This window comes from Nesoenas mayeri (genome assembly GCF_963082525.1).
Source record: "Nesoenas mayeri genome assembly, chromosome: 15".
In the NCBI taxonomy this organism is placed as follows: domain Eukaryota; kingdom Metazoa; phylum Chordata; class Aves; order Columbiformes; family Columbidae; genus Nesoenas; species Nesoenas mayeri.
Genome location: NC_137559.1, coordinates 7,681,816 through 7,704,431, shown reverse-complemented (window position 1 = coordinate 7,704,431; position 22,616 = coordinate 7,681,816). Strand labels below are relative to the sequence as shown.

General features: G+C 40.6%; 2 protein-coding genes across 2 annotated transcripts; one reads left to right on the top strand and one right to left on the bottom strand.

The window, feature by feature from the left end:
• Positions 1 to 1,130: 1,130 nt before the first annotated feature.
• On the bottom strand, positions 1,131 to 9,763 carry CRYM (crystallin mu; the record flags this gene model as incomplete). Its single annotated transcript, XM_080354019.1, has 8 exons — positions 1,131 to 1,195; positions 1,835 to 1,919; positions 2,751 to 2,872; positions 5,185 to 5,368; positions 5,920 to 6,021; positions 8,132 to 8,194; positions 9,154 to 9,304; positions 9,591 to 9,763. 8 exons carry the CDS (start codon positions 9,761 to 9,763, stop codon positions 1,131 to 1,133), a joined length of 945 nt encoding a protein of 314 aa, XP_080210145.1.
• A 522-nt stretch (positions 9,764 to 10,285) lies between these two features.
• On the top strand, positions 10,286 to 21,766 carry UQCRC2 (ubiquinol-cytochrome c reductase core protein 2). The gene is made up of 14 exons (XM_080353928.1): positions 10,286 to 10,439; positions 12,137 to 12,229; positions 12,351 to 12,500; positions 13,706 to 13,770; positions 14,752 to 14,808; positions 15,135 to 15,259; positions 15,875 to 15,972; positions 16,401 to 16,458; positions 16,625 to 16,720; positions 17,722 to 17,921; positions 18,195 to 18,275; positions 18,839 to 18,915; positions 20,567 to 20,720; positions 21,571 to 21,766. The coding sequence occupies exons 1-14, from the start codon at positions 10,404 to 10,406 to the stop codon at positions 21,652 to 21,654; spliced, it is 1,374 nt and encodes a 457-aa protein (XP_080210054.1). The 5' UTR covers positions 10,286 to 10,403; the 3' UTR covers positions 21,655 to 21,766.
• Positions 21,767 to 22,616: the final 850 nt, after the last annotated feature.

The following is a 22,616-nucleotide window of genomic DNA, read 5'->3' as shown; positions in this document are numbered from 1 at the left end:
TTGCATAACAGCACAAAACTAGAACTTTTCCTTATGTAGAACATCACAGGGTTCTTCCGCCAAGCAAGCATCATGGAAATTCCTGCCCCCGCAAATACTCACTGGGATAAAAGAACAATACCCAACTGATGCATGCACAGCCAAGCTGAAAACATTTGCCTGTACACTTGAGGTTTATCCTACTGAAATCAGTTTGCATGGTTCCAGCCTTCAAGAAGCTTAGAAAAAGAACTTACAAACACCACAGATTAATAACAAAATCTCCCCATAGAATATAGACAAATCAGAACAAGTTTTAGTGCTCACATTTGGGGGGACTCTTTGCAATACAAAAATGGCAATATCCCAACCAGGAATGTACTAAGGGAGGTACTGAGTATAGTTTCCTCCCAGTTAAGATGTATATAATATTAGCTCTGATTTTTTTGCACTCTAAGTCTTCCTGAGCCAGGTCTTCTACAAAAAGAGACAAAAATCTAACTGTATGGAGACATCATTATCTATACAAATTCCCACCCAGGAGTGTGCTCTTAAAGGAAGGGGGCAGGGAAGGGGGATTGTGGGGGGTGAAAGTGCAGATGGTGACCTCCAGATCCTGGTCTGATTTGGAAGGTAATAGGTGTCCAGGAGTCAGGGGTGGGCTGTGTTCCCAGCAGACTGAAGACTCCGCTCCTGTCAGAGCAGCACTGAAACCCACAGTCACGTTTGAAGTATCATCACAGGTAAATATGATGCCAGAGTCCATTCTCCAAACTGATGTATTTTACATCAGTATGAATTGCCTCTCTAAAGAACACAAAATCTACCTACAGACTTCTGCTACATAGATAAAGAAGACATTGATTCAAGAATTATATATATAAAAAAGGTTAAAATACCCTTGCTACTATCACTTCAAACATCTAATACTTGCTGTTACATGAGATACCTGCAATATTACTAATAAATGTACCTAATGCTTGCCATTAGAAAACAGTAAAAATTAATCTATTGCTGAAATTTTACTTTTCATTCTTGAATGCTCTAGAAGGGCCACATCCAGATGGAATTGGTGCCTTGTTAACAAAAGATCCAAAGAAACTAAGTGCAAACAATTTTCTTGGCCTTGGTGGCACTGTAGACTTCTCTCTTTAGTTACCAGCTGACCACGAGTCATAAACAAATTTTGCTGCTACTGTATCTTCAACCGCCATCCCTGAAAAAGAATTGAAGTCACCTTCAAAGAGTTCATCATCTGTACAAAATCATTTAGCTTCAGAAGGGAACAGAAGGACTCAGGAAATTATTTAACTAGATAGGAACAGGAATCAGTCCCCATCCCAAACACCTACAGTGTTACATTCAAAGTTTATAGCCATCATGTAATTGTTAGCTGTGCTATATGAAGTTAATGCAATAGTGTGAATCTAATTTTCAGTGTTCACATCACAACGTGGCCCTTTCAGACCTCTTTCCCCCAGATATCAACTCCAGTCCTGCAGTACACTGCCCCACTGTCTGTAGGTCAGACAGGCTCCAGGGGCAGGACAGCAGGACATTTGGGTTAGAGCAGTATTAATAAACACTGCAGTCATGTGTTGAACGATTGTGAAATGGAAAATGTAATTCTTCCTATTATTTGTTTGCTTTACTATCACTTCTCATTACATCAGTCCTGCTACATAAATAAAAAGGGAAATAAAGGAAAATGCAAATCACAGTCTAGTTTCTTCTAGACAGTGCATTGCCACATCAGCTTTGAAGATGATCAGCAGCTTTCCCACGCATGGGGGACATCATAAATAACAAGGCATTGTTTTCTGCGAGACTTGTACACAGGAGGGGTTGTTCTTACCCAGTGATTTAAACACTGTTGTTTTCTCAGGCAGGGCTGGTTTTGTACCCTTCACTACCTCTCCCAGCTCAGCAAAAATCTCTGCCTGTAAAACAAACACATATTTATACAAAAACCCATAATATCCATACATGAGTTAAGAGAAAAACTTTTCCTGAGTGACTTCAAAAGAAAGAACTGCTCCAGTTCTGCTGTCCCAGAATTGATTCCTTTCCATGTTGAAGCAGATCAGTATTCAGAGAAACAATACAGAAAATGGACAGAAATCACAGAGGAATGGTTTTCAGACTTTCCTCAATCAGTAACAGTGGACAACTTGTTACTTATCCAACAAAACAGCGGGTTCCACACACCTGACTGTATTTGGACCTCTTATGTTAAACCTCAATAAGGGAGACCGTATTTGTTCTACACAAACATTAAGAGAAAAAAAACCACCCAAACCAAAGCAGAATCCATTAAACCTAAAAGAGTCCTTGCCATCAGATCTCTGTAGATGACTGACGGCTTAGCTTCTGTCACTCATTCTCTAGACGTCTGACATGTGTCAATCGCACTGAAATGTTATGGGAATAAAGTTGCAGGTTTTAAAAAATAGATTTGAAAAATATTTAACATAAGTAATAAACAGTGCAGCAAATGTAGGTCCTTCAAAACCAATACTTGGCTATTGTACACAAAGGCCAGTGCTGAAAACATGCTACTCATTGATACAGACATTACATAGTTTTGGCATAAATATATAGAAGCCTCAATGTGAAACCAGTTTGTCTTTCAGCCTGCTAATTTGCAGACAGCATTAAAACTACATCTGATGCTCTAAAAAGTTTCAGGGCAGCACATCATCAGTACCAACTCATTTCAAACACAAGCCAAATGCCATAAAAACGAAGTCCATAATTTAAGAAAGTCTTACTCCTGATAATATAACATCTCCCGATTCTGTAAGAGCAGCCTCTCTGGAATCCACAAACAGAACGGAATTCTTCATCAGTTCATCGTCCAGTTCTCTCCAGTCTGGTCTGCTTGCTCCAACAGCTAAGACAACAAAACTGATCAACTTGGGAGGAATAATTAAAACAAATTCAAACCACATTCTGTCCAAAAGACATGTGTGACGTGATAATGAACATTATTGTGGAAATGTAAGATATCAACAATCTGAAATACAAACCATATGATGTTAGCATTGGAGACATGTTGATCAATAGAACACAAAAAAAAGCCCAACCCAAAACCAGGATGTGTCTAAGCAACTGGGAACAAACCTCAATCTGGCCTCAGCTGTAACGCTGACATATATATGACCTGCTTCTATAAGGCACTAACCCCCTGAACTTCCACTGAAGTCCTTCAAGGATGATATTAGGTCCAACCCTCCCCATTACAGCATCCTTGACCTCTAGCCAGGCAGACACTGCTGCCGATGAGTCTTGTGTTCCCCGTAAGCACAGTCAGAACTGGCAATGATTGGCCTTTGCATTTCAACCTGCTGAAGCATTAAACTGCAGCTCTTCATGAAGCAGAAGTGAGTCTTTGCTGGCACCATTTCCACCTCTTTGGTCCACCGGTCAAACTGCTCCTTCCAAATAACACTGACAGAGAAGAGGAGGTAGCTCTGCTTAGCCCTTCATCATCTCATATCAATACAAGAACTGTAAAGATTTGTGTAACTATATCTAGATACAAAACAAACAAACCTTCACTAGGAGCCTTGAAAATGACATCAATAAGCAAGTGACCTAATTACTCTGTTCTGCTTATAGAAGACAATATTAGAATAAACTTTGATCATTTGGTGATGCAACTCAGGGAAGATCAGACTACAAACCTTCTGCAGACAAACATTAACCTCTTTCTGCAACTGCCAAATTAACAGGGTTTTTTTGCTTTTAATTTTTTAAACAGAGTTTACTAACACCTCATACAGCTCCTCTAAAACATTCAATATTTGATTTGTCAGAAGAATACCCTTGTCAGCAGACTCTGGGTAGCTGAGGCATAAGAAAATAATCTCCTTTTGTCCGTTACCTTTTGTACCCTTGTCTCTCATCAGATCATTACCAAATGCCCTGAATTTTGTAGTCCTTTCATTTGATCCAGACTGTGTTTGTTATGTGTCTATAGAGAAAAGATTGCAAGACTACTTCAATTATCCTGAACAACTAAGAACCAAAGTATTGTGCAGCAAAAACTTGCACGCACAGAGAGCTCCATGTTACTAATTGGGATTTTTAAACCTATAGCCTTCTATTATTTCCTTGCAACTTTAAAAGCAGTACAAATTGAGCAGGTTTTGGATTTTCACTTATCAGGAGAAAATGAAAACAAATCAAGGAGCTTAAATTTTAAAATATAACAAGACCATTATCAACTTGCAATGGGCTAAAGCTGTTATGCTGTAGTCAAATGTTTTTTAAAAGTGTCCAACTATATATGGAATAACAAATTCCATGTTGCTTGAATGCCTCTTCAAACAGCATGAATGCCTCAATGGAGAGAAAAAAAGAGGCAAAGGAAGGAGAGGGGTTTTTGTGTATGTGTCGCCTCAGCAACTGTAGACCTTAATTGATTTTGTTGTACTTCTGGCTTCCGTGCCATAACACGGACAACAACATTCAATGACAAAGGACTAAACTGAGTTTGAAAAATTGGTAGGATGCTGCTGGAATGTGGGACCTTTCTTTAAATTGTTCCCTTTGACAAGACGCTTTTGTCTTGTTACCATGCCATTGGGAAAGTGCACTAGGTCATCTGAATCAGACCCACAATTAATAAAATAAACAAATGTGGGCATGTCCAGAGACTCTAAACAATAGTGTGGCAACATTATTACAAGGCAGGCAAAAAAAAGTGTGCCCCAAATCTCACCATAATTAGAGGTCAACTTGTGAAGTTCTTAACTCAGTTATTGCATCTTTTTAATTCAAAATAGATCAGCTCAAAAAGGACCAAACAGAGGAGCTTACAAAATAGGGAAAAAAAACCACAAACATGACAACTACCAGAGAAACAGCAGGATGAGCAGTAACCACTTGTTTGTATTTTTTTTATGGGTTATTTAAACAGAGGAAGGTGAGCATCAAGTGACAACATGGTAGCAAAAATGATGGACCACTAGGGAAAAAGTGCATCCCAGGCCCGAGCAAGCACCCAGTGCTGGAATGTGCAGGAGTTCTGGCTCTAGACAAGCAGGAAAACAGGGCTGTGAAAAGTGGTCCTCACTAAAGGGGAGAAGTCAAAAATGGAAAGAACATTCATTCTGAGAAGCACAGAAGATTGCTTTTCAACAGTTGTTGATGCTAAACAATACAACAATAGATTATTTAAACAATGAGAACATAGCATACCATTAATGTGGGCACCTGGTTTTACCCAGTCTCCCAATAAAATTGGTGTTGTTGCCATAGTGACTGTTATAATGACATCAGCCCCACTAACTGCCTCCTGCACAGAAGAGCAGACCCGCACCGGACCATTGACTGAACTGGCAAATTTCACCGCTTTCTCTTTGGTGCGATTCCATATCCTGACCTTCCAGGAAAGAAAAGACAAACTGATTAGCTTGGAGAATTTCCTCCTTGCTGAAACAGAACAGTTTTCAATAGATAAGTTTTCAGTAGATAATTACACATATCTTACACATGGGAGTTTTTCCCCTTTATGTTCTTGTTATACAAGTGACTACATTTCATGTGTGTACAGCTACACTTGAACGACTGTTTTGTGATGCCAGAATAAAATCTCCTTGTGAGGTATATTTATAAAATACAGATATTTCCAATAAATATGTTTAAGGGAAAGTCAGAGAAAGCTCATCCAAGTATGGCACACACAGGATTTTCTCACACTGAGAGAAAAAGCTATCTGACACCTGACTTTGTTTCCAACCTTTTTTGTTTAAAGACCAACATTTGAGCAAAAAATTCTACAGCTGTTCAAAGTATTCTTGGATTCTGTAAAAACAGAATCAAAATATGAGTAATCCCTTACCTTCATTTGCTGTAGTATGGTTTATTTGGATTAAGTTATCCTGAAACATAATATAGAAAAATAGATGTATCCTGTTAAGATGGGTCCATTACCTCTTTAAAAGAGAACAGCTCCGTGAAGATATCATAATGGCTATATGCTTGAACACCAGCTCCCAAAATGCACAGCACTTCTGCAAAAGCTGGCATTAATAACTGAATAGTATCAAAAGAAAAAGGACCAATATATTAACAGATCTGACAAATACATATCAAAATAATATAAAATAAAGCCAGACTAAGGATACTTTCAAACAAAATCATAATGTTTTAAATGCAAAAGCTATATTAATATAAAACAATATCGAATTACCACTATATATATATTTTTTTAAAAACACAAAAGCTAGTGTCAATAACACCAAAACACATCTTGGCTTGAATCCTGTTTTGAATCATCTGACCCTTGATAGTCAGACTTAATATGCAAGAGCATGAGTCAATCCTGGGACCTCAGCACACTCTAATATTAGCATCATGTATTACACCTCAGTGACTAATTAAGTGTAAAACCATAGTGTTGATGTTCTGCACTGTCTGAAAACAAGGCTCATAATCCCGAAAGCTATCAGTTCTGAATGCAGTAGCTGTGAGGGTAAACTGGTCCTGGTAGACCCATACTAAACTTTTTCAATTCAGCCATAAATCATACCACAAGCATATCCTGTCATTGTAAGAGCCATGAGGTATATGCATCAGACATTGTAAAAATAGGGTTGGTTCTGAAGAACCAATATTAAAATTCAGTTCTATGGTTGCTTTTGGTTTAGTTCTTGCCTGTGATTCACCAGTACTTGGCAAAGGGGAAGAGAGGGCTGCTGGAGTCCAGCCCTAAGCTGCCCTGTGTCTTGTTTACACATTTGCTGTGGCCACTTGCTTCTGTATAAAAAGCTTTAGAGTTGTCTAGCCTCTCAACACTTATTCTGCTGCAAATAAATTGAAAAAAATCTCATTGATTCCATTTTTCAGTAACAGGAACTCTTTTTCATGCTCCTTTCAAAGACTCTGAAGCACCGATTTCAAAAGTCCCTTATATAAAAGCGTGAGTCTTTGAAAAACAAATGCCACAAGGAGGACAAGATGACAACTATGACCTAAACTCAAACACTCCTGAAAGTTTCCCAAAACTGCAGACGACAATGAAAGATCTGATCTTGAAGTCCCTTCAGCAGCCAAACTCCTGTGAGGCCAGCAGAGCCCTGACTGTGCAAAAACTGTCAGAATTGCCCAAGTACAAAGTGACTGAGATGAATGAGGTCCTATAACCTCATGTCTGAGGAATCTATTGTAAAGTGGTCTGTCCCTTGGACCAGGGAAAGCTCTGGGGACAGTTTCTTCACTCCAATTTGATGTCAGTTTAGCTCTGTTGCAATGTAGAGAGTCACACTGGCATGAAGACTGCCACTAATGAAGCAGTGAGATCAGCCTTCAATTTGCTGCAAAGCCAATGGGTGAAAAACAGAAGTATTATTCAGCTCTGGGCCTCTTCGTATGGCTTTGTTCTCTGAGGTGAAGACTGTAACTCTGCTGTGCAGTGGACAGTGACTTGCTCTCTTCCCACTATTAGCAACCCAGCCTAATATAGTTTAAAAAACGTAATTCAAAACCAACAATTTCCAACTGAAATTGAAATGATGTAATGCAACATATAGCAACAAACACCTCACCTGTCTTCAGACACTGAAGATTATGGCTGTACTTGGGGACAGTCACCTGGACATTGTCCAATGACAACAGAGAAACTGACAAACAGACACTTCTGGACAAGCCATCCGTCTGTCCTGGGCACCATCTACCTTAAGAGGACCCACACTGCCCCCAGAAATGGGCCTTTTTCCTCTTTCTCCAGGCCCAGTACAACCCATCTGTCCTGGTCCAAGAGTAGAAAACTTACATCTAAACAAAACTGAATTTATGACCACAGCTGCACCACCTAAAGCCACAAAGGAACACATTGAGATAATCACAAAATAAAGAAAATTACAGAGGAAGACACCTCAGTAAATTCCGAGAAAGGCGTGCAGAAGAAGCCACAAAAATCTAGCTCAGATGCCTTCCCAATCACATGCAAAGTGTTAAAGTTAGACATGACTCACTCAATCAAAACAGAAAATTGCATTTTTAAATTTTGCCTGAAGATACATATGTTATCATAAATCCAACTTAAAATTCTATTTGATGAAAACGTACATGCACTGAAAGCAGTTTACATCATTCCCGCTAGCTATTTTATACATAACACCACAAACTGACTCTGTTTGGATACCTTGGTAGCGATTGCAGAAACTGCAGCAGTTCGTTTTGCTGTAATGACACTGCCATCTAGGACCTTAAAGAATAAAAAAAGTTCAAACAGACTGAAATTAACACCGAAAATGTGAGTAAATACCAAACATTTCACCCAATATATGAATTATGTGCTATTACAAGTCACAGATAATAATCTAAAAATTGGCAATTACTGTTAGAGCAACCACAAAATGTATAAAATCACGTTTAAATTGGGCAGGTTCTCTATCACGGTTCTTCCATGTCATTCCACCAGCAGAAATGGAGTGAAAACCAGTTAGAGCTGAGCCACCGCTAACTGTGACACTGTGCTCCAGCACCTGGCAGCCCCGCACAGTCTCGGTCTGTAGAACGGGATGACAGGGACACATGGAATGCCTTCAACGTGCATCACACACAGCGGGACACTCCACCCTCAGTGTGTACTAGCTATTGTGTACAAATGAATTAAGGGGCTTAAAAAGCTGATATGTTTTCTGATACAGTTTAGGAACAAAAGCCCAATATAGTTTTCTTGACCAGTTTTGGCCCTTTAATAATAGTTATTATTATAGTGTAATGAAAATGGTCAATATTCTTAAAAAAACTCTCAAATTTTTTCAATAAACAAACAAATCAGACTCTGAATACCACTCCCTGTTACACCAATTGCAAATTTCTAAATTTAAGATTATTCAAGATCAAGTATTTATTCAGGGAAGTAGGATTTTTTTCCTTTCAAATGCAAGATAAACTTTTCCTGATTAATTCTCTCTTCCAGTCACCCTAGAAGCCAACAGATCCCCTTCACAAGTAGCAGTAAAGAGCAGACAGAGCACGGTTTAACACATATGAAAGATATATTGCTTTAGGCCAAATCCTCATTTGGCACAAACACACTTTCATTGATGATGTAGGTAAATTCACACCAATTTACACCAGCTCCAGCTTGTAAGGATCAGAACAGAGACCTGACAGAATGCGAACAGAGGAGAACGCAGAGCCGGGCGAGAAACTCACAGCTTTTAAGGAACCATTTCTGGGGTCAAATAAGAGGATAGTCGCTTGGTGGGAAGGGACTGAGGAATCCTTCATGTGCTCGTAAAAAGTCACCAGCTTGGTTGTCAGCGCATCATCCACGGCACTGTAGGCGGGCATGACGCCCAGGTACCTTGGCAGAGAATGACTTGTGTTACTAATGCACCCCCCATGGGAGCTCACAGCCACCGGAGCAGTCCCCGTCCAACGGCTACTGACCACATAATCAGTACCTCAGTGCCAATGACCTTTCCTGACGCTGTAATTCCTCCCATCCCTTCCTTTCCCCACCGCAGGTCCGCTCCCCGTTGCCGCTCCCCCCGTTCCTCGCCCCCCAGGGGCCGCGCCTCCTCCCGCCGGGACCATCCGCCCCCGCGGGGCTCCGCCAGGCCGCCCCCGCAGCCGCGCTCCCGCCTCACCCGCCGTGCGGCTGCACCGGCACCACGGCGCGCACGGGCTGCACGACGCCTCCCGCCGCGCCGGCCGAGAAGTTGGCCAGGGCGGCCTCCAGCGCCGGGAGCAGCAGGCTGGCCCGGTGCAGGTGCTTCTCCACCTCCTCGGCGCCGATGAAGACGGGGGCAGCCGAGCCCATGGCGAGCACCGGCCGGACGAGACGGAGCAGCGGCACCGCGTACCGGCCAGCGCCGCCGCTAAGTACCCGGCGGGGCGCCCCCGCCCCCCGGCCCGGCCCCGCTGCCGCCCGCCCCGCGGCGGCACCGCCCCGCGGACCACCCCGCACCCGCGCTGCGAGCCGCCGGGGTCCCAGCTCCCCTCATGGGCATGGCGGACGCCACCCCCCGACCGCTGAGCGCCGTGTGGCGGCTTCAGATGAGCTCTCGCCCCCCGGGACCAGCCGCGACCCCTCAGGCCCCGCCGGTCACCGCAGCCGCCCTTCCTCAGGCACCGCGGGACGGGAAGGCGGCTGCGAACGCCACGAAGTGGGTCTGCCGGGACACATTTGCGGTTCAGCACAGCCCGGAGGCACCACCCGGACCCCGCACCCCGGGCGAGCAGCAGAGCCCCGGTGACCGGCCGGCGGGGGCGCTCTGCGCATGCGCACAGCCGCCAGGTGTCGCTCTACCTTCAAGGCGTGATTCCAAGCAGGAGCAGTAGAGTTCGGCATTCGCTCGCTAGAAAGTCAAAGCGGCGCAGAGCGCGCCGGGAAGGCAGAGTCTTCCTCCGGACAGCCATCTTGTTCTCCTCGCCAGGGCCGAGCCGAGGGGTGCGGGAGGATGAAGGGCTTCCCGATGGTCGCGCGTTCCCTCTCGGTGAGGGTGACCTGGAGGCGTTGTGCGCGGTGGGGGAGAGGCATAGGCGGCGGTGACAGCGGCTGTCCGGGCCCTGGGGGCTGTGGGCGGGCCTGACCTCAGCCAGCCCCGGGCGGTGAGCCGCCGGCGGGCGGGTGGTCCAGTGGCTGCGTTCGTGCCTGTGGGGCTGTCAGTGAGGGCCTTGGTACGGGTCAAGGCCGGGGTCGATCGGGCTAGGCGGGTGGCGGAGCGGGGCGGAGGGGCTGAAGGTCAGACAGGCCGCGGGCCCGGCCCGGGCCGAGCTGTGCGCAGCTGCCTGGCTGCGAGCTCCGGCGGGGCGAGGGGTCCCGGGGGCATCAACCGCGGCCTCTCCCGGCAGCGACCGGGGAGGCAGGGCCGCCCGTTCGGCCGAAGAGAGCGCGGGAGCGGGCTCCAAGGGGATCCTTGCTGGCTGGGGAGGCTTCAGCTGTTTGTGGGAAGGTGGTGCCCTTGGCGGCGGGGCCCGGAGCAGGCAGAGTTCTGGGGCTGCTGCACACTGTCTGTGATGCTCTGCTGGAAATATGCTCTGGAGTAGGGTGGCAAATTACTTTTGAAGCACAGTATGTTTGTGAATCAATTTTAGATGTGCACTAGCCATTCGTAAATAAGTAGGCTTGGAAGTTAAAATTCAAATCACAGAATCATTTCAGTTGGAAGAGACCCTCAGGATCATCAAGTCCAACCATGACATAACTCTAGCACTAAACTATGTCCCTAAGAACCTCGTCTAAAGGCCTTTTAAACCCCTTCAGGGATAGTGACTCCACTGCCCTGGGCAGCCTGTTCCAGTGCCTGACAACTCTTTCCATGAAGAATTTTTTCCTAATATCCAATCTAAACCTCCCTTTGTGCAACTTGAGGCCATTTACTCTTGTCGTATCACTTGCTACTTGGGAGAATACAAACCAGGATGTGGTGGCAGAAGAAAGGAGTCTTTCCTTGACTCATACATCAAACAGAGTCTGTGGCAAAGCAAGCGGAATTATGGCATTGGTATCCCTACAGCTGAGTGCAGCAGTGTTTCTGTTGCTCAGTTTTTAGTTTGAGATGTAAGGGGATGAAGTTATTGGGGTTTTTTTAATGTGAAAAGAATAATAATAAATAAATATACTTGACAAGAATAAGAAACTTCAAAAAAAGGTGGGAGGTGTTTAAAATCAATAGTCTTGTCAGTTCTGTCGCCAGCTGCTGGAGGGAGGGCTCTTGTGACGTTCACCTCTTCCATTTGAAGGCCAGCTTCTGGTTATTACTTTGCAGCCTGAGGATTTACATCCGTGTCCTCTTTGTGCACAGCAGACAGTGTGGGTAGTTTGGGGTTCTGAGGGGTGACTGTAGGAGTTGAACTGCCTACACCTAATAAATTAGAAGGTTATCTCCAAAGTTGTGTTCTGCATATGTGGATTGCTGTAGCAGTTTGTTCAGTTAATTGCTGTACAGTGGTCTAACAAACTATAGTATCAGGTAGAGATTATTTTCTTACTGTGCTTGAACATCCCAGAGACCTCTTATAAGTTGTTGCACAGGTTCAAACAGTGGCGTAAAAAGGAATTGCAAGGGAATCACTGTTATTACTCTGAGGCTTGAAGTTGTTAATTGTATTTGTACTTTAAAATTAGTTATTTTTTCAGTATGTAATGGGATCTGTCATGAACTAATTCAGGAAATCCATTCTCTTCCAGAAGAGACTTTACTCACTTAAAGTAGCTCCTAAAGTTGCAACCTCAAAAACTGCAGAACGAGTGAAATTATCTCCAGCATCTGAGGATCTTGAGGTCAGTATCAATACTGGGATTTTTTCCCTTTCCTTTTATTTTATTTTTGAAACTCAGCCAAAGCAGAACTGTGACAGTACTTCCAGTGGGTGACTAAACCTTTTTTTTTTCTTTAATACAGATCACAAAATTACCAAATGGCTTAATTATTGCATCTCTGGAAAACTTTTCTCCAGCTTCAAGAATTGGTGTGTTTATTAAAGCAGGCAGCCGATATGAAACCACTGGTAACTTGGGAACTGCTCACTTGCTTCGTCTTGCATCTAATTTGGTACGTGTTTATTCTCTTTGTTACGATGTTCACAGTAGATGAAATGATGGCAGGTTTATGATTGCAGAAAGAAATGATATGGTAAAATTTAATGTAAGAGATGTTATAAGTTGGAAAACAATGTACATTGATTCTTGGTTAGTGTAGGAGAAATGTCATTATTTCCTGGAAGACAGGAAGTGATGTTTATTTAGAATTATGCTCTCCAGTGGTGTCTTAAGCTACACACACACACACATATATATGTAAAACTATGCATGTAACTGATTTTATTTTAGCCACAGTAAAAACTAATTTGGGTGGCAGATACAAGCTAAATTTTATGTGTGTTTTGAATATTTCTGAGTAGTTTCTCTTACTACTGCCATCAAGATATTTTAAACTTGTTTTTCTTTCTGATGTCTATGTTCAGTTATACAAGATGCTGTGGGGGCAGATACATATCATCAGGTTTAAGAAAGAATCAAATTCATTGACAGCAGGTGCTTAAACAGTTGCTAAAGGGAATAACTGCTGTAGGTACTGCAGGAATACCATTGAATGGGTTGTGGAATGTTATATTTAAACAGCCTCTTCTGTTGCCGCTGTCAGGTACAGAACGTTGGGCTGGATGTCGTGTGGGTGTGACCCGCTGTGCCTGTTCCCCATGTTCCTGTTGCTCTTGGTTGCTGTCTGGCTCTGGCTGCAGATGTAAACGCAGCCTCTTCCACACCAGCCAGGCTGTGATCGTTAGAGCTTCCCAGTGCCACTGACGTGCCTTTGCTGTTGCATGGGCTCAATCCACATCAGTTTCAGGCAGAAAAAGGAAAAAATAACATCCCAGTGGCTTATTACTTCCTTCCCAACTGCTGGCCAAAATTATTTCCCTCGACAGCTGTGAGCATAACAGTATGTGTGGGCATTCTTTACCCTGGTTTTGTCAAGCTTATCTAATTCAGACAATCCTATTAAATGTCCAGGCAGACCTGGGTCATTCTAGAATGAGGCTGGGGAGCAAATATCTGAGCAATTATGGTGGAAAATCAGAAAGGATGAAGAAGTGATCAGGAGTAGGGATGCAGTAAGCTGGCTCAACTTTTCAAAATAGCCTCTGTATAAATAAACAGATACTGTTTCAAATTTGCCTGAGCACTGAACAACCTCAGGCAAATATGTCCTTAAAATAGCCAGAATTTTAAGTTGCCTTTATTTTTTTTTTTTAATAGACTACTAAAGGAGCATCTTCTTTCCGGATTACTCGTGGCATTGAAGCTGTTGGGGGTAGCCTAAGGTTTGTAACCACATACAAAGATAATCTGTCTTGGTAAAATGCAAACAAGATGAATGACTAAAGGAAACAAAACAATAACCATAAGGGTCTGTAGGTGGATAAGCTAAGTGTGGAAATGGTACTTGAATGGTGAATGTTGACAGGGAATGTCTTTTGTACTTCTTGTTCTATTAAGGTTCAAGAGTGCACCCGTGATTTGTATTTTAGAAATATCATTCAGTTAACAAAATCTAAATGTTGTGTACCTGGAAGAGATATTTTGTCCCGAAAGCTTAATGTTCTTGCTGCCTTTTCAGGCTTCAAGATTAAACTTCCCAAAGTCAATAGATTTATTTTTTCCTCCATCTTTCATGAATAGAGACCACTCATTATACTGCAGCTTTGGGAATAATTCAGACAGGAGTTGGCTTTTGTGATGTCAGAGTTTAAACCCTAGAAAACAAGCCTAAGAGAAATAAAAGAGAGATCTTGCTGTGCCTGCTTTCTTGCGATGTATCTTGAAATCATCCAGTAAGATTGATTTATACAGAATTTGGTTAAAATAAATAACTTGAGATTCTACCCCTTTTTGTTCCCATTAATCACAAATGTGTTGAAGCAACTGGAAAAGACCAACTATGTTTTCTGCCTCAAAAGAATAATTTCTAAATTGCCTTGTTTAATACATACACACGTTTTTCATCAAGTTTTGTTATTCAGCTTTATTTGTTGTTTCACCTTGAATTATTGTGTTATCTTAGATTCTGATGGTCACAAGATGCTTGTTATTACTTGAATACTTAAGAGATGAGTTTTAGTTATGTCTCTTCCTGCTGTGTGTGTATATGATCACTCCTTTAAACAGTCATCTCAAGCAGATTTAAGGTTAACTAGACGTTCTAGTCAGTATCTTGCTGATTAATTCAATCAATGGGGAATATGTGTGAAAATCCGGTTCTGTGTTCTCTTCTAAAATGGATTTTGTATTTTTTTCTTATTTAGTGTATACTCAACAAGAGAGAAAATGACTTACTCTATTGAATGCCTGCGTGACTATGTGTAGGTATCTACATATGCTGTAAACTGAATTACTGCATTCTTTACAAACTGCTGTGTAGCAGAGACTTATCATTTTAGAGGGTAGGAGTAACACTTATTTTCATGTCTTTATAATAAATCAGTAAATTACTGTATTAATATTTGGCTTCTGTATCATGTTACTAAGCATACAAATGCTGCAGAACCGAAGTTGAGTTCTCATACTTTGTACAGCATTGCTAATAACAACTCTGGCTTGAGTGGTATAATATTTTGTTAATGTGTTGCTTATGGATTATTCTGAATTGCCTATTGCGTTTAATGCCTTTGTAACTTTTTAAATCTAGTGATACAGTAATGGAGTACCTTCTGAACGTCACCACAGCACCAGAGTTCAGACCGTGGGAAGTGACTGAACTTCAGCCACAACTAAAAGTTGACAAAGCAATTGCATTTCAGAATCCTCAAGTTGGTAAGGGTATTTTCTGATCCACTTCATTGGCTTCATGGGAGTTTCTTCAAGATGAAAAACTTTGGAAATAATAGGGTTTCCCTTTTGCCTGGAAATGAGTACTACTGGATGCAAGAAAAAAATAATGAGAAGGGAATTAAAGACATGAGCATCCTTCATCTGAATAGGGAGATGGATGAGACATCACACAAAACTACAAATAGTATTTTAAACAGCCAGTTCTTTCTCAAGCTCAAGAACAAAGGATGCGTGCAGTGGAGATGATGATAATTCTAAAACTAACTAAAAAGATGTTTGGGTTTGTTGTTGTTTTCTACTGCTCCACCTCCCCCGAACACTGATTACATTTATAGCTTGCTGTTGAGGCCAGAAAGGGTTGAGCATATGCAAGTGTTGGTTTTATTAAGTTACAAAAAAATAGAATGCCTCAGACCAGATGCTGTTGCCTGAGGATTTGGATGAAAATTGCACATGTATTGGATTATTTTAACCTGCTTGTGCTCCTTAAAGTGGACCACAGCTCTGTTGCACCGGGGTAACATTAGTTTCATTTACGATCTTCATTAAAAGTGTCTTTTATGTTAATCATCACCACTGAAACTTTGTTTCTCTTAGGAGTGCTTGAAAACTTGCATGCTGCAGCTTATAAGAATGCTCTGGCAAACCCTCTATATTGTCCAGATTATGCAATTGGAAAAATTACTTCTGAGCAGGTAGGAATATTTATGTTGTATTATAAATCTGTTTCAATTTCTTCATCAAAGGTAGATGAGAGAGAAATTTAATTTGGCAAATATACAGTCAGTATTTGCTATCATGTTAGTCTGGTGTTTAAATATTTTATTTCTGTGTAGCTTTTAATATTGGGTACAGAATTCATGTTCACAGTTAGAAAGGTGGTTAATGTCAGTGGCTTCGTGTTGATAGGACGGCCGTTAATAAGACACAAGTGTTCTTGTATAAAAGGGTTTTGTAGTTGTCACTGAAGAATGTGCAAAATGCTGTTCTATGGACAGTTCCTTTTGGGAGCATTGGAGTTTGCTGCATTAAGAGGTATAAGGCTGAACAATGGATGTCAGAAACACACTTCCCATTTTTGTACTTTATACAAACACCCTAAAATGTGAATTTACTGTTGCAGCTTCACCATTTTGTACAGAACAATTTCACAAGTGCAAGAATGGCTCTTGTAGGAATAGGTATGTATGTTCGTTAATGGACACTGCAATTTATAAAGGAAAACTACTGTAGAATTTTGAGTGCTCTGTAGAAATAAAATGTTACAGTATACTTACAACACTTTTACGTAGCAGCTGTAGCTTTTCAATGACATTACATCAGTTGGAATAAACTGTTGTATTGCAGGTGTAAAGCACTCTGACTTAAAGCAAATTGCAGAACACTTTCTAAATATCCGGAGTGGAGCTGGTATTTCTAGTGCAAAGGCTGTCTATCGAGGGGGTAAGTATGTATCTTGTATGTGTTCTGAATGACTGCTTTTGTGATTATTATAAATACAGCATTATTCAAAGTTGCAGCTGAAAACTACAGTTGCATGAAGTGTTAGTTCAGAGGCATTTCCAGTCTAAGTAGAGTATTATTCCCTCCATGAAAAGTTCTGGAGTAAAATTTAACCCATATCTCCAACAAAGCTTTACTGGAAAGATCATTTAGTCTTAAAAGTGAAAAACAAGCTAACATCTGGTTTGTCTTGGCTTTTTTTGGGAGATTCCCTTAAGAATCCATTCTAAACTGTCTAGAAGTGGTGGTGGGCTTTCTTTTTAACGATGATCCGTTCAAATGTCATCTTTCATAAAAGACAAAGCAATGCTTAGCTTTTTTAGAGCAGCATCTTGTACTAATACCAATAGCTATTCTTTAGTGAAGGTATCAGATAGCTCTGTAAATAAAGGGGAAAGAAGTTTCCAACATTTCATATTTGACTGGAATAACTTCAGTTTCTATGAAACAAGATAAATATTCTTATGAACAGAAGGTACACAACTTTTCTGGATGTTTATTATCTGAAGACTCACTGAGTTTTATTGTCTCATACTATTTGTGGTTTAGGATCAGGTTCAAATAAAGCACAGTAAAGTACTTGGGCTTGTGCTTGCAGGAAAATTTTTGAATGTAAAGGACTTTTTTGAATGTTTTCTTCAAAAGGCTATCTATATAGTGTACTAGGTGTCTAGTATACGTATGTAATTTTAAAAAGAGTTAGGAATAACCTGTAAGGATTATCAGTATAAAGGGGGCCAGTGATTGGAAGCTACAGTGTGACCTACAGCCTACAAACAGCTTCTTGCTGTTTTCCTGAGTGAACATGCAATAACTTCACACCCTGGCTTTCTCTCTCATGGAACCAACTCCTGGCTTGAAATCTTGCCCTTCCATACCTCTGAATGTACAGTAGTTTCTAACTGAATGCTGCATTACCTTTTATTCCGTTGCATTTTTAGGTGAAATCAGGGAACAGAATGGTGATAGCCTTGTCCACGCTGCTGTTGTGACTGAAGGAGCTGCTGTTGGAAGTGCAGAAGCGAATGCGTTCAGTGTTCTTCAGCATGTTTTAGGGGCTGGACCCCTTATCAAGAGGGGAAGCAACGTTACCAACAAACTGTCGCAGGGTATTTCTAAAGCAACTACCCAGCCATTTGATGTAAGTTCAAAGGGTTACTGCACTCTAATATTCTAAATAAAATGTATGCCATCCTTCGAGAAGTTACCACCTCCAGTGAGAATCATAATTAGTTCATTCTTGCACAAGTTACAATATTTCAGAGAAGGCCTTCCAGGCTGAGATTCCTCTGCACAGGTGGAATTTAGCTTCCCGAATTCCACTATTTTACATCCATATAGTAATTATTTTCCTGTGCTTTATACTGAGTTGTTCTGATACTTGAAACAGTTAATAATAATTTTTGTTTTGCAGGCTTCTGCATTTAATGTTAATTACTCTGATTCTGGGCTCTTTGGGTTTTATACCATATCCCAGGCTGCAAATGCTGGGGAGGTGAGTTGCTGATTAGAATTTAAGTATTAACACCTTAACCCTCCAACTAGTATTTTGGTTTGAGATAATGACTGATTCATCTGAAAAAAGTCAATTAATCTGGTTTCTTGTATAAGAATGCTGCACATTCTGTTGTGATTTAACTCTGCAACCTGGGAATGAGACTCTTTGTGGGAAGTACCAATGCCTAATATGAACTAGAGCTAGTAAAATACCTTGACTTGCTGCTGTAATTGCTGATTTACGTATGTAAGCCAAAGTATATAATGAGGAACATGCTGGCTCTTGAAGCTGGCAGAACTGAATCCTCTCATGATAAATGGTGAGACCCTGCAAATTAATGTTGTCTTGCAATTTAAGTCCATGCTGTTTTATGTATCTCGCTTTGGCATTTGTTACAGTGGGTTTAGTTTTGTTCTAAAGCTGTTCAGCATTGAGTTCAGGCTAACAATCCGAACACTGTCAGCTGCTCTTCCCTGAAGTTTTTGAGGTGTCATATAAGAAAAAAAACATGTTGAAATTTAATGCTGGAAAAAGCCTTAAATTATTTTAATTTTCCTCAGGTCCTTAAAGCTGCTATGAACCAGATAAAGGCAGTTGCTCAGGGTGGTGTCACCAATGACGATATCACAACGGCAAAGTGAGTAAAGAACTGTCTTCTGTCTTGTAAAGTGAAGTTTCTTAACATGTAGCTACTTGTCAAACAGGCTATTCTTTACAGCAGAGCGTATCATTGTCCTCTAATTATTTCTGTGGGGAATTGCTCACTTTCCTGCATTAAAATTGACACATTGTCAATAATCTTTTTTTCAAAGCTCTACTGATTCGCTGCTAAAGGTATTTCCTAATAAAAACTTGTTAGAAGCATTAAGGTTTTCTGAAAACTGTTCCAATGTAAGAAATTAGCAAGTATCAGCAGATGCTGTCATTTTAATCATACTCTGTAGTACTAAGATGTATTTAAATTAGAATCCTAAATTGCATTATTTAGATAATTCCCTTTTGGTTGCACTGCAGCAATTCCTGAAACAATTATATTAAGCAATCTTCTGCATGGTCAAAGTAATGAGGGTCTGCAAGTGTAAAGCACTGAATTAGTGATGTTACTTCCAAGTGCTCAAAATACATGTCCCCTGGAGTACCTGAGATGGGGGAAAATTACTCTTAGAGATGCAGTAATACCAACAAAGTTTTAGAGTTTCTAATTTGTAGAGGGTTTTGCACATTAGTTGGTGCTTGATCTCCAAGTATTGTTAAACTGCATTGAGCTTTTAAAACTGTAGTTGTGCAATATAACAATATAGTAGAGATTCACTCAAGTAGAAAAATGAAAATATTGTCTGTTGTGTATATAAAATACGTACAAGACTCCACATAAAGCTTGATTATACAAAACATGTTAATCTAGACGTGATTGGTTGTGCTTTAGTCACTAGTAGCTAAATGGCCTATTCTGGATCTTTGTATTTGGCATTATTAGTTGGCGGGGGGTTGTGGTTTTCTTTCTTTTTTTCTTTAAAGAAGCTGCCTAGTATGAGGGAGTTACACAGAGTGCTAACTTGGTGCCTTCTTGGTTTTGGTTGGTCTTTCTGGTTTTGTTTGTTCGGGTTTTTATTTCAGGTTCTTTGGGTTTGCTTGAGGTTTTGGTTGGTTGGTTGGTTGGTTTGGTTGGGGTTTTTTTAGTTTCGTTTCTGAAATGCCTTCCCATATTTTCTGTATTGCTCTTTTTCCTTTAGTGACCAAAAAACCCCCCCCAAAACTCCTAATTCAGGGTCAGTGATATTTGCAGAGCCTTGCAGTTCAGTCAAAAATACTAAACTAGTTAATCATATTCTATTGTAATAAACCATTTTCGTCCATTTTCACAGAACATGGAACAATTGCACAAGGAACCTAACCATTTACATTAACTGCTTCTTTGTCACTTACAGCAAAATTGTTCTGCATACATCTGCCCTTGATGAGAAACAGGAATTAATTTTAAACCTAATTTTTAAACTTGGATATTAGTTTGTCTAATTCCTGAGCTAGAGATCTGACTGTGGGGGGTGGTGGATCATTCCAGGGCAGTGAGCGTTCAAGTACCCTGTTGTTTTCATGCTTGGACAATTTGTGGTGCCTCTTTCCTAACTACAGAACCCTTCCATATTTGAAAAGGAAAACATTTCAAAATGGAGAGGAATCTTCAAAATTTGAAAAGCACAAAAAACTCATTGTACTCATGGGGATAGTGGGGAAGGTAATAGCAGGACTTCATGCTCACTCATCCTTAATGCTTTGTTTGATGGCAGAAATCAGCTAAAAGCTACGTATTTGATGTCAGTGGAGAGTGCAGAAGGGTTACTGAATGAAATTGGCTCAGAGTCCTTGGTTTCTGGCACACACACATCACCATCTGTTGTGGCTCAAAAAATCGACTCCGTAACCAGTGCTGATGTTGTGAATGTAAGTATGTGTCAGCGTCTACAGGTGTTCCTTAATCACTGTGTAAGGTTGTTTTATACAAAACTTGTGCTTATTTATATGTGTTTGTAAACACATATATCTACTGTCTTTAAAAAAAGCAACTCATTTACAAATCCCAGCTGGCTATCTCTTGATGCCTTTACTTTTAACAGAAAACTCTTTAATCCAATACACTGTAAAACTAGTGTAGCTGGGAGTATGTCAAATTCTCATCTACCTCACTTAAATTTACCAAAACTGCCAACTAGTATTCATGGAAAACCTGATGTTAGTTCCAGCGCAGACACTCCTGTGTCAAAGCTTTTGGGTTTCCCAAGTCTAGAACATTCAGTGGACTTAATAAAACAAGTAGGCTTTCAATGATAAATTTACATAACTGCATCACTATTGCAAATTATGTTGTTGCTTATACTTGAAGCAAACTTCAAACAGAAATTCATCAGAGAAATTCTAAGATGGAACTGTTTTTTCACAGCCGCTATTGATTTCTGTTGCAGTAGCAACTAGCAATAGCTCTAGTAATAAGGAGAGTTCCACTGTATCTTGCACTGTAATAATTATTCTAGGAGTAACCATTCTCAAAGAGTTCAAGCCTTTTCTATTCCACTGTCATTCTGCCATTCCTGTTTAGGTTATAAAGGAACAAGGAGCTGGATTAAAAGCCAGTAAATGTAAACAGCAAAAGGAAAAGTGTTTACTTGATGATGTACTATAGTAGTGTTGGGATTTGTCATTTATTTTAATAACTTGAAGCTGAGGCTATAAGCAGCAAGATAAATTCTTTTGTAGTGAATAATTCCTTATATTCATCTTTCTGATTTATTTTCAGGCTGCAAAGAAGTTTGTCAATGGGAAGAAATCCATGGCAGCTAGTGGGGATTTGGGAAATACTCCTTTCCTTGATGAGTTGTAAAAACATAAACCAGGATGTGGATTCAAGATGGACCTGAGCTCTAAGTCACCTATATTCTAAATAAATTACTACTAATGTGTTATTTATGAATTCAGTTCTTCCAGAAAATTAATCTGGAGTAATTGTGGGCTTGCACTTATCAAATAAAGTGCTGGGTTCATACATTTTGTGCTAAGTTTTTTCCCATTGAAAATGCTGATAAGTCTGGCTCTGTACAGTGAATGTAAAACTACAGTGGAAAAATAAGGTGAATTTTAGTTGATGTAAAAAAAGGATATATCAGAAATTGTGATGCAGACAAATACTGTAATTGACACCAGTTGTCCATGCATTCAGGGAAAATTCTTGATAAACTGTCTGCACCATCCTTATATCAAGCAAACAAAGAAATTTACCTTCAAACAGAGATTAATATATTAGACTTCAGAGCTTGCAGCTGCTGCCTCTCTGGGACTAGCACAGGTAGTGTTTCTGAATGTCTTCTCCACAAGCAGCATTGAGAGACATTTTTGAGGGGAGGGAGGGCATTGCTAAAGCAGCTTTATACAGCTAATATATGATTTCAAATATCTTAGGATATTTAGATATTTTTTTTAAGTTCTAGACATGTATTAAAACAGATACAACTCCAGAAAGTGGGTTTTGAAAAAGTTGAATTTTGAGCTATTTTGAAACAAAGGCAGATTCTTCCAGATAGGATGTATCTGATGCAGAAAAGCAGGAAGAAGAGGAACTGGTCTCATCGTTTTCTGTAGCCCCATATGAAGGTCTAACTCCACCAGCATCAAACTTAGGGTTGCACAATGCATCAACATCATTGTAAAGTACAGCATCATATCAGTGTCTGTGTCTACTCTTAAGTGTCTGACACGTATCAGATATCTGCCAAATTCGGGATATTGACGATAGCTTATAAGTGAATTCAATGCTATGGCTGGAAAGGTTTATGCTGAAAAGTTTCC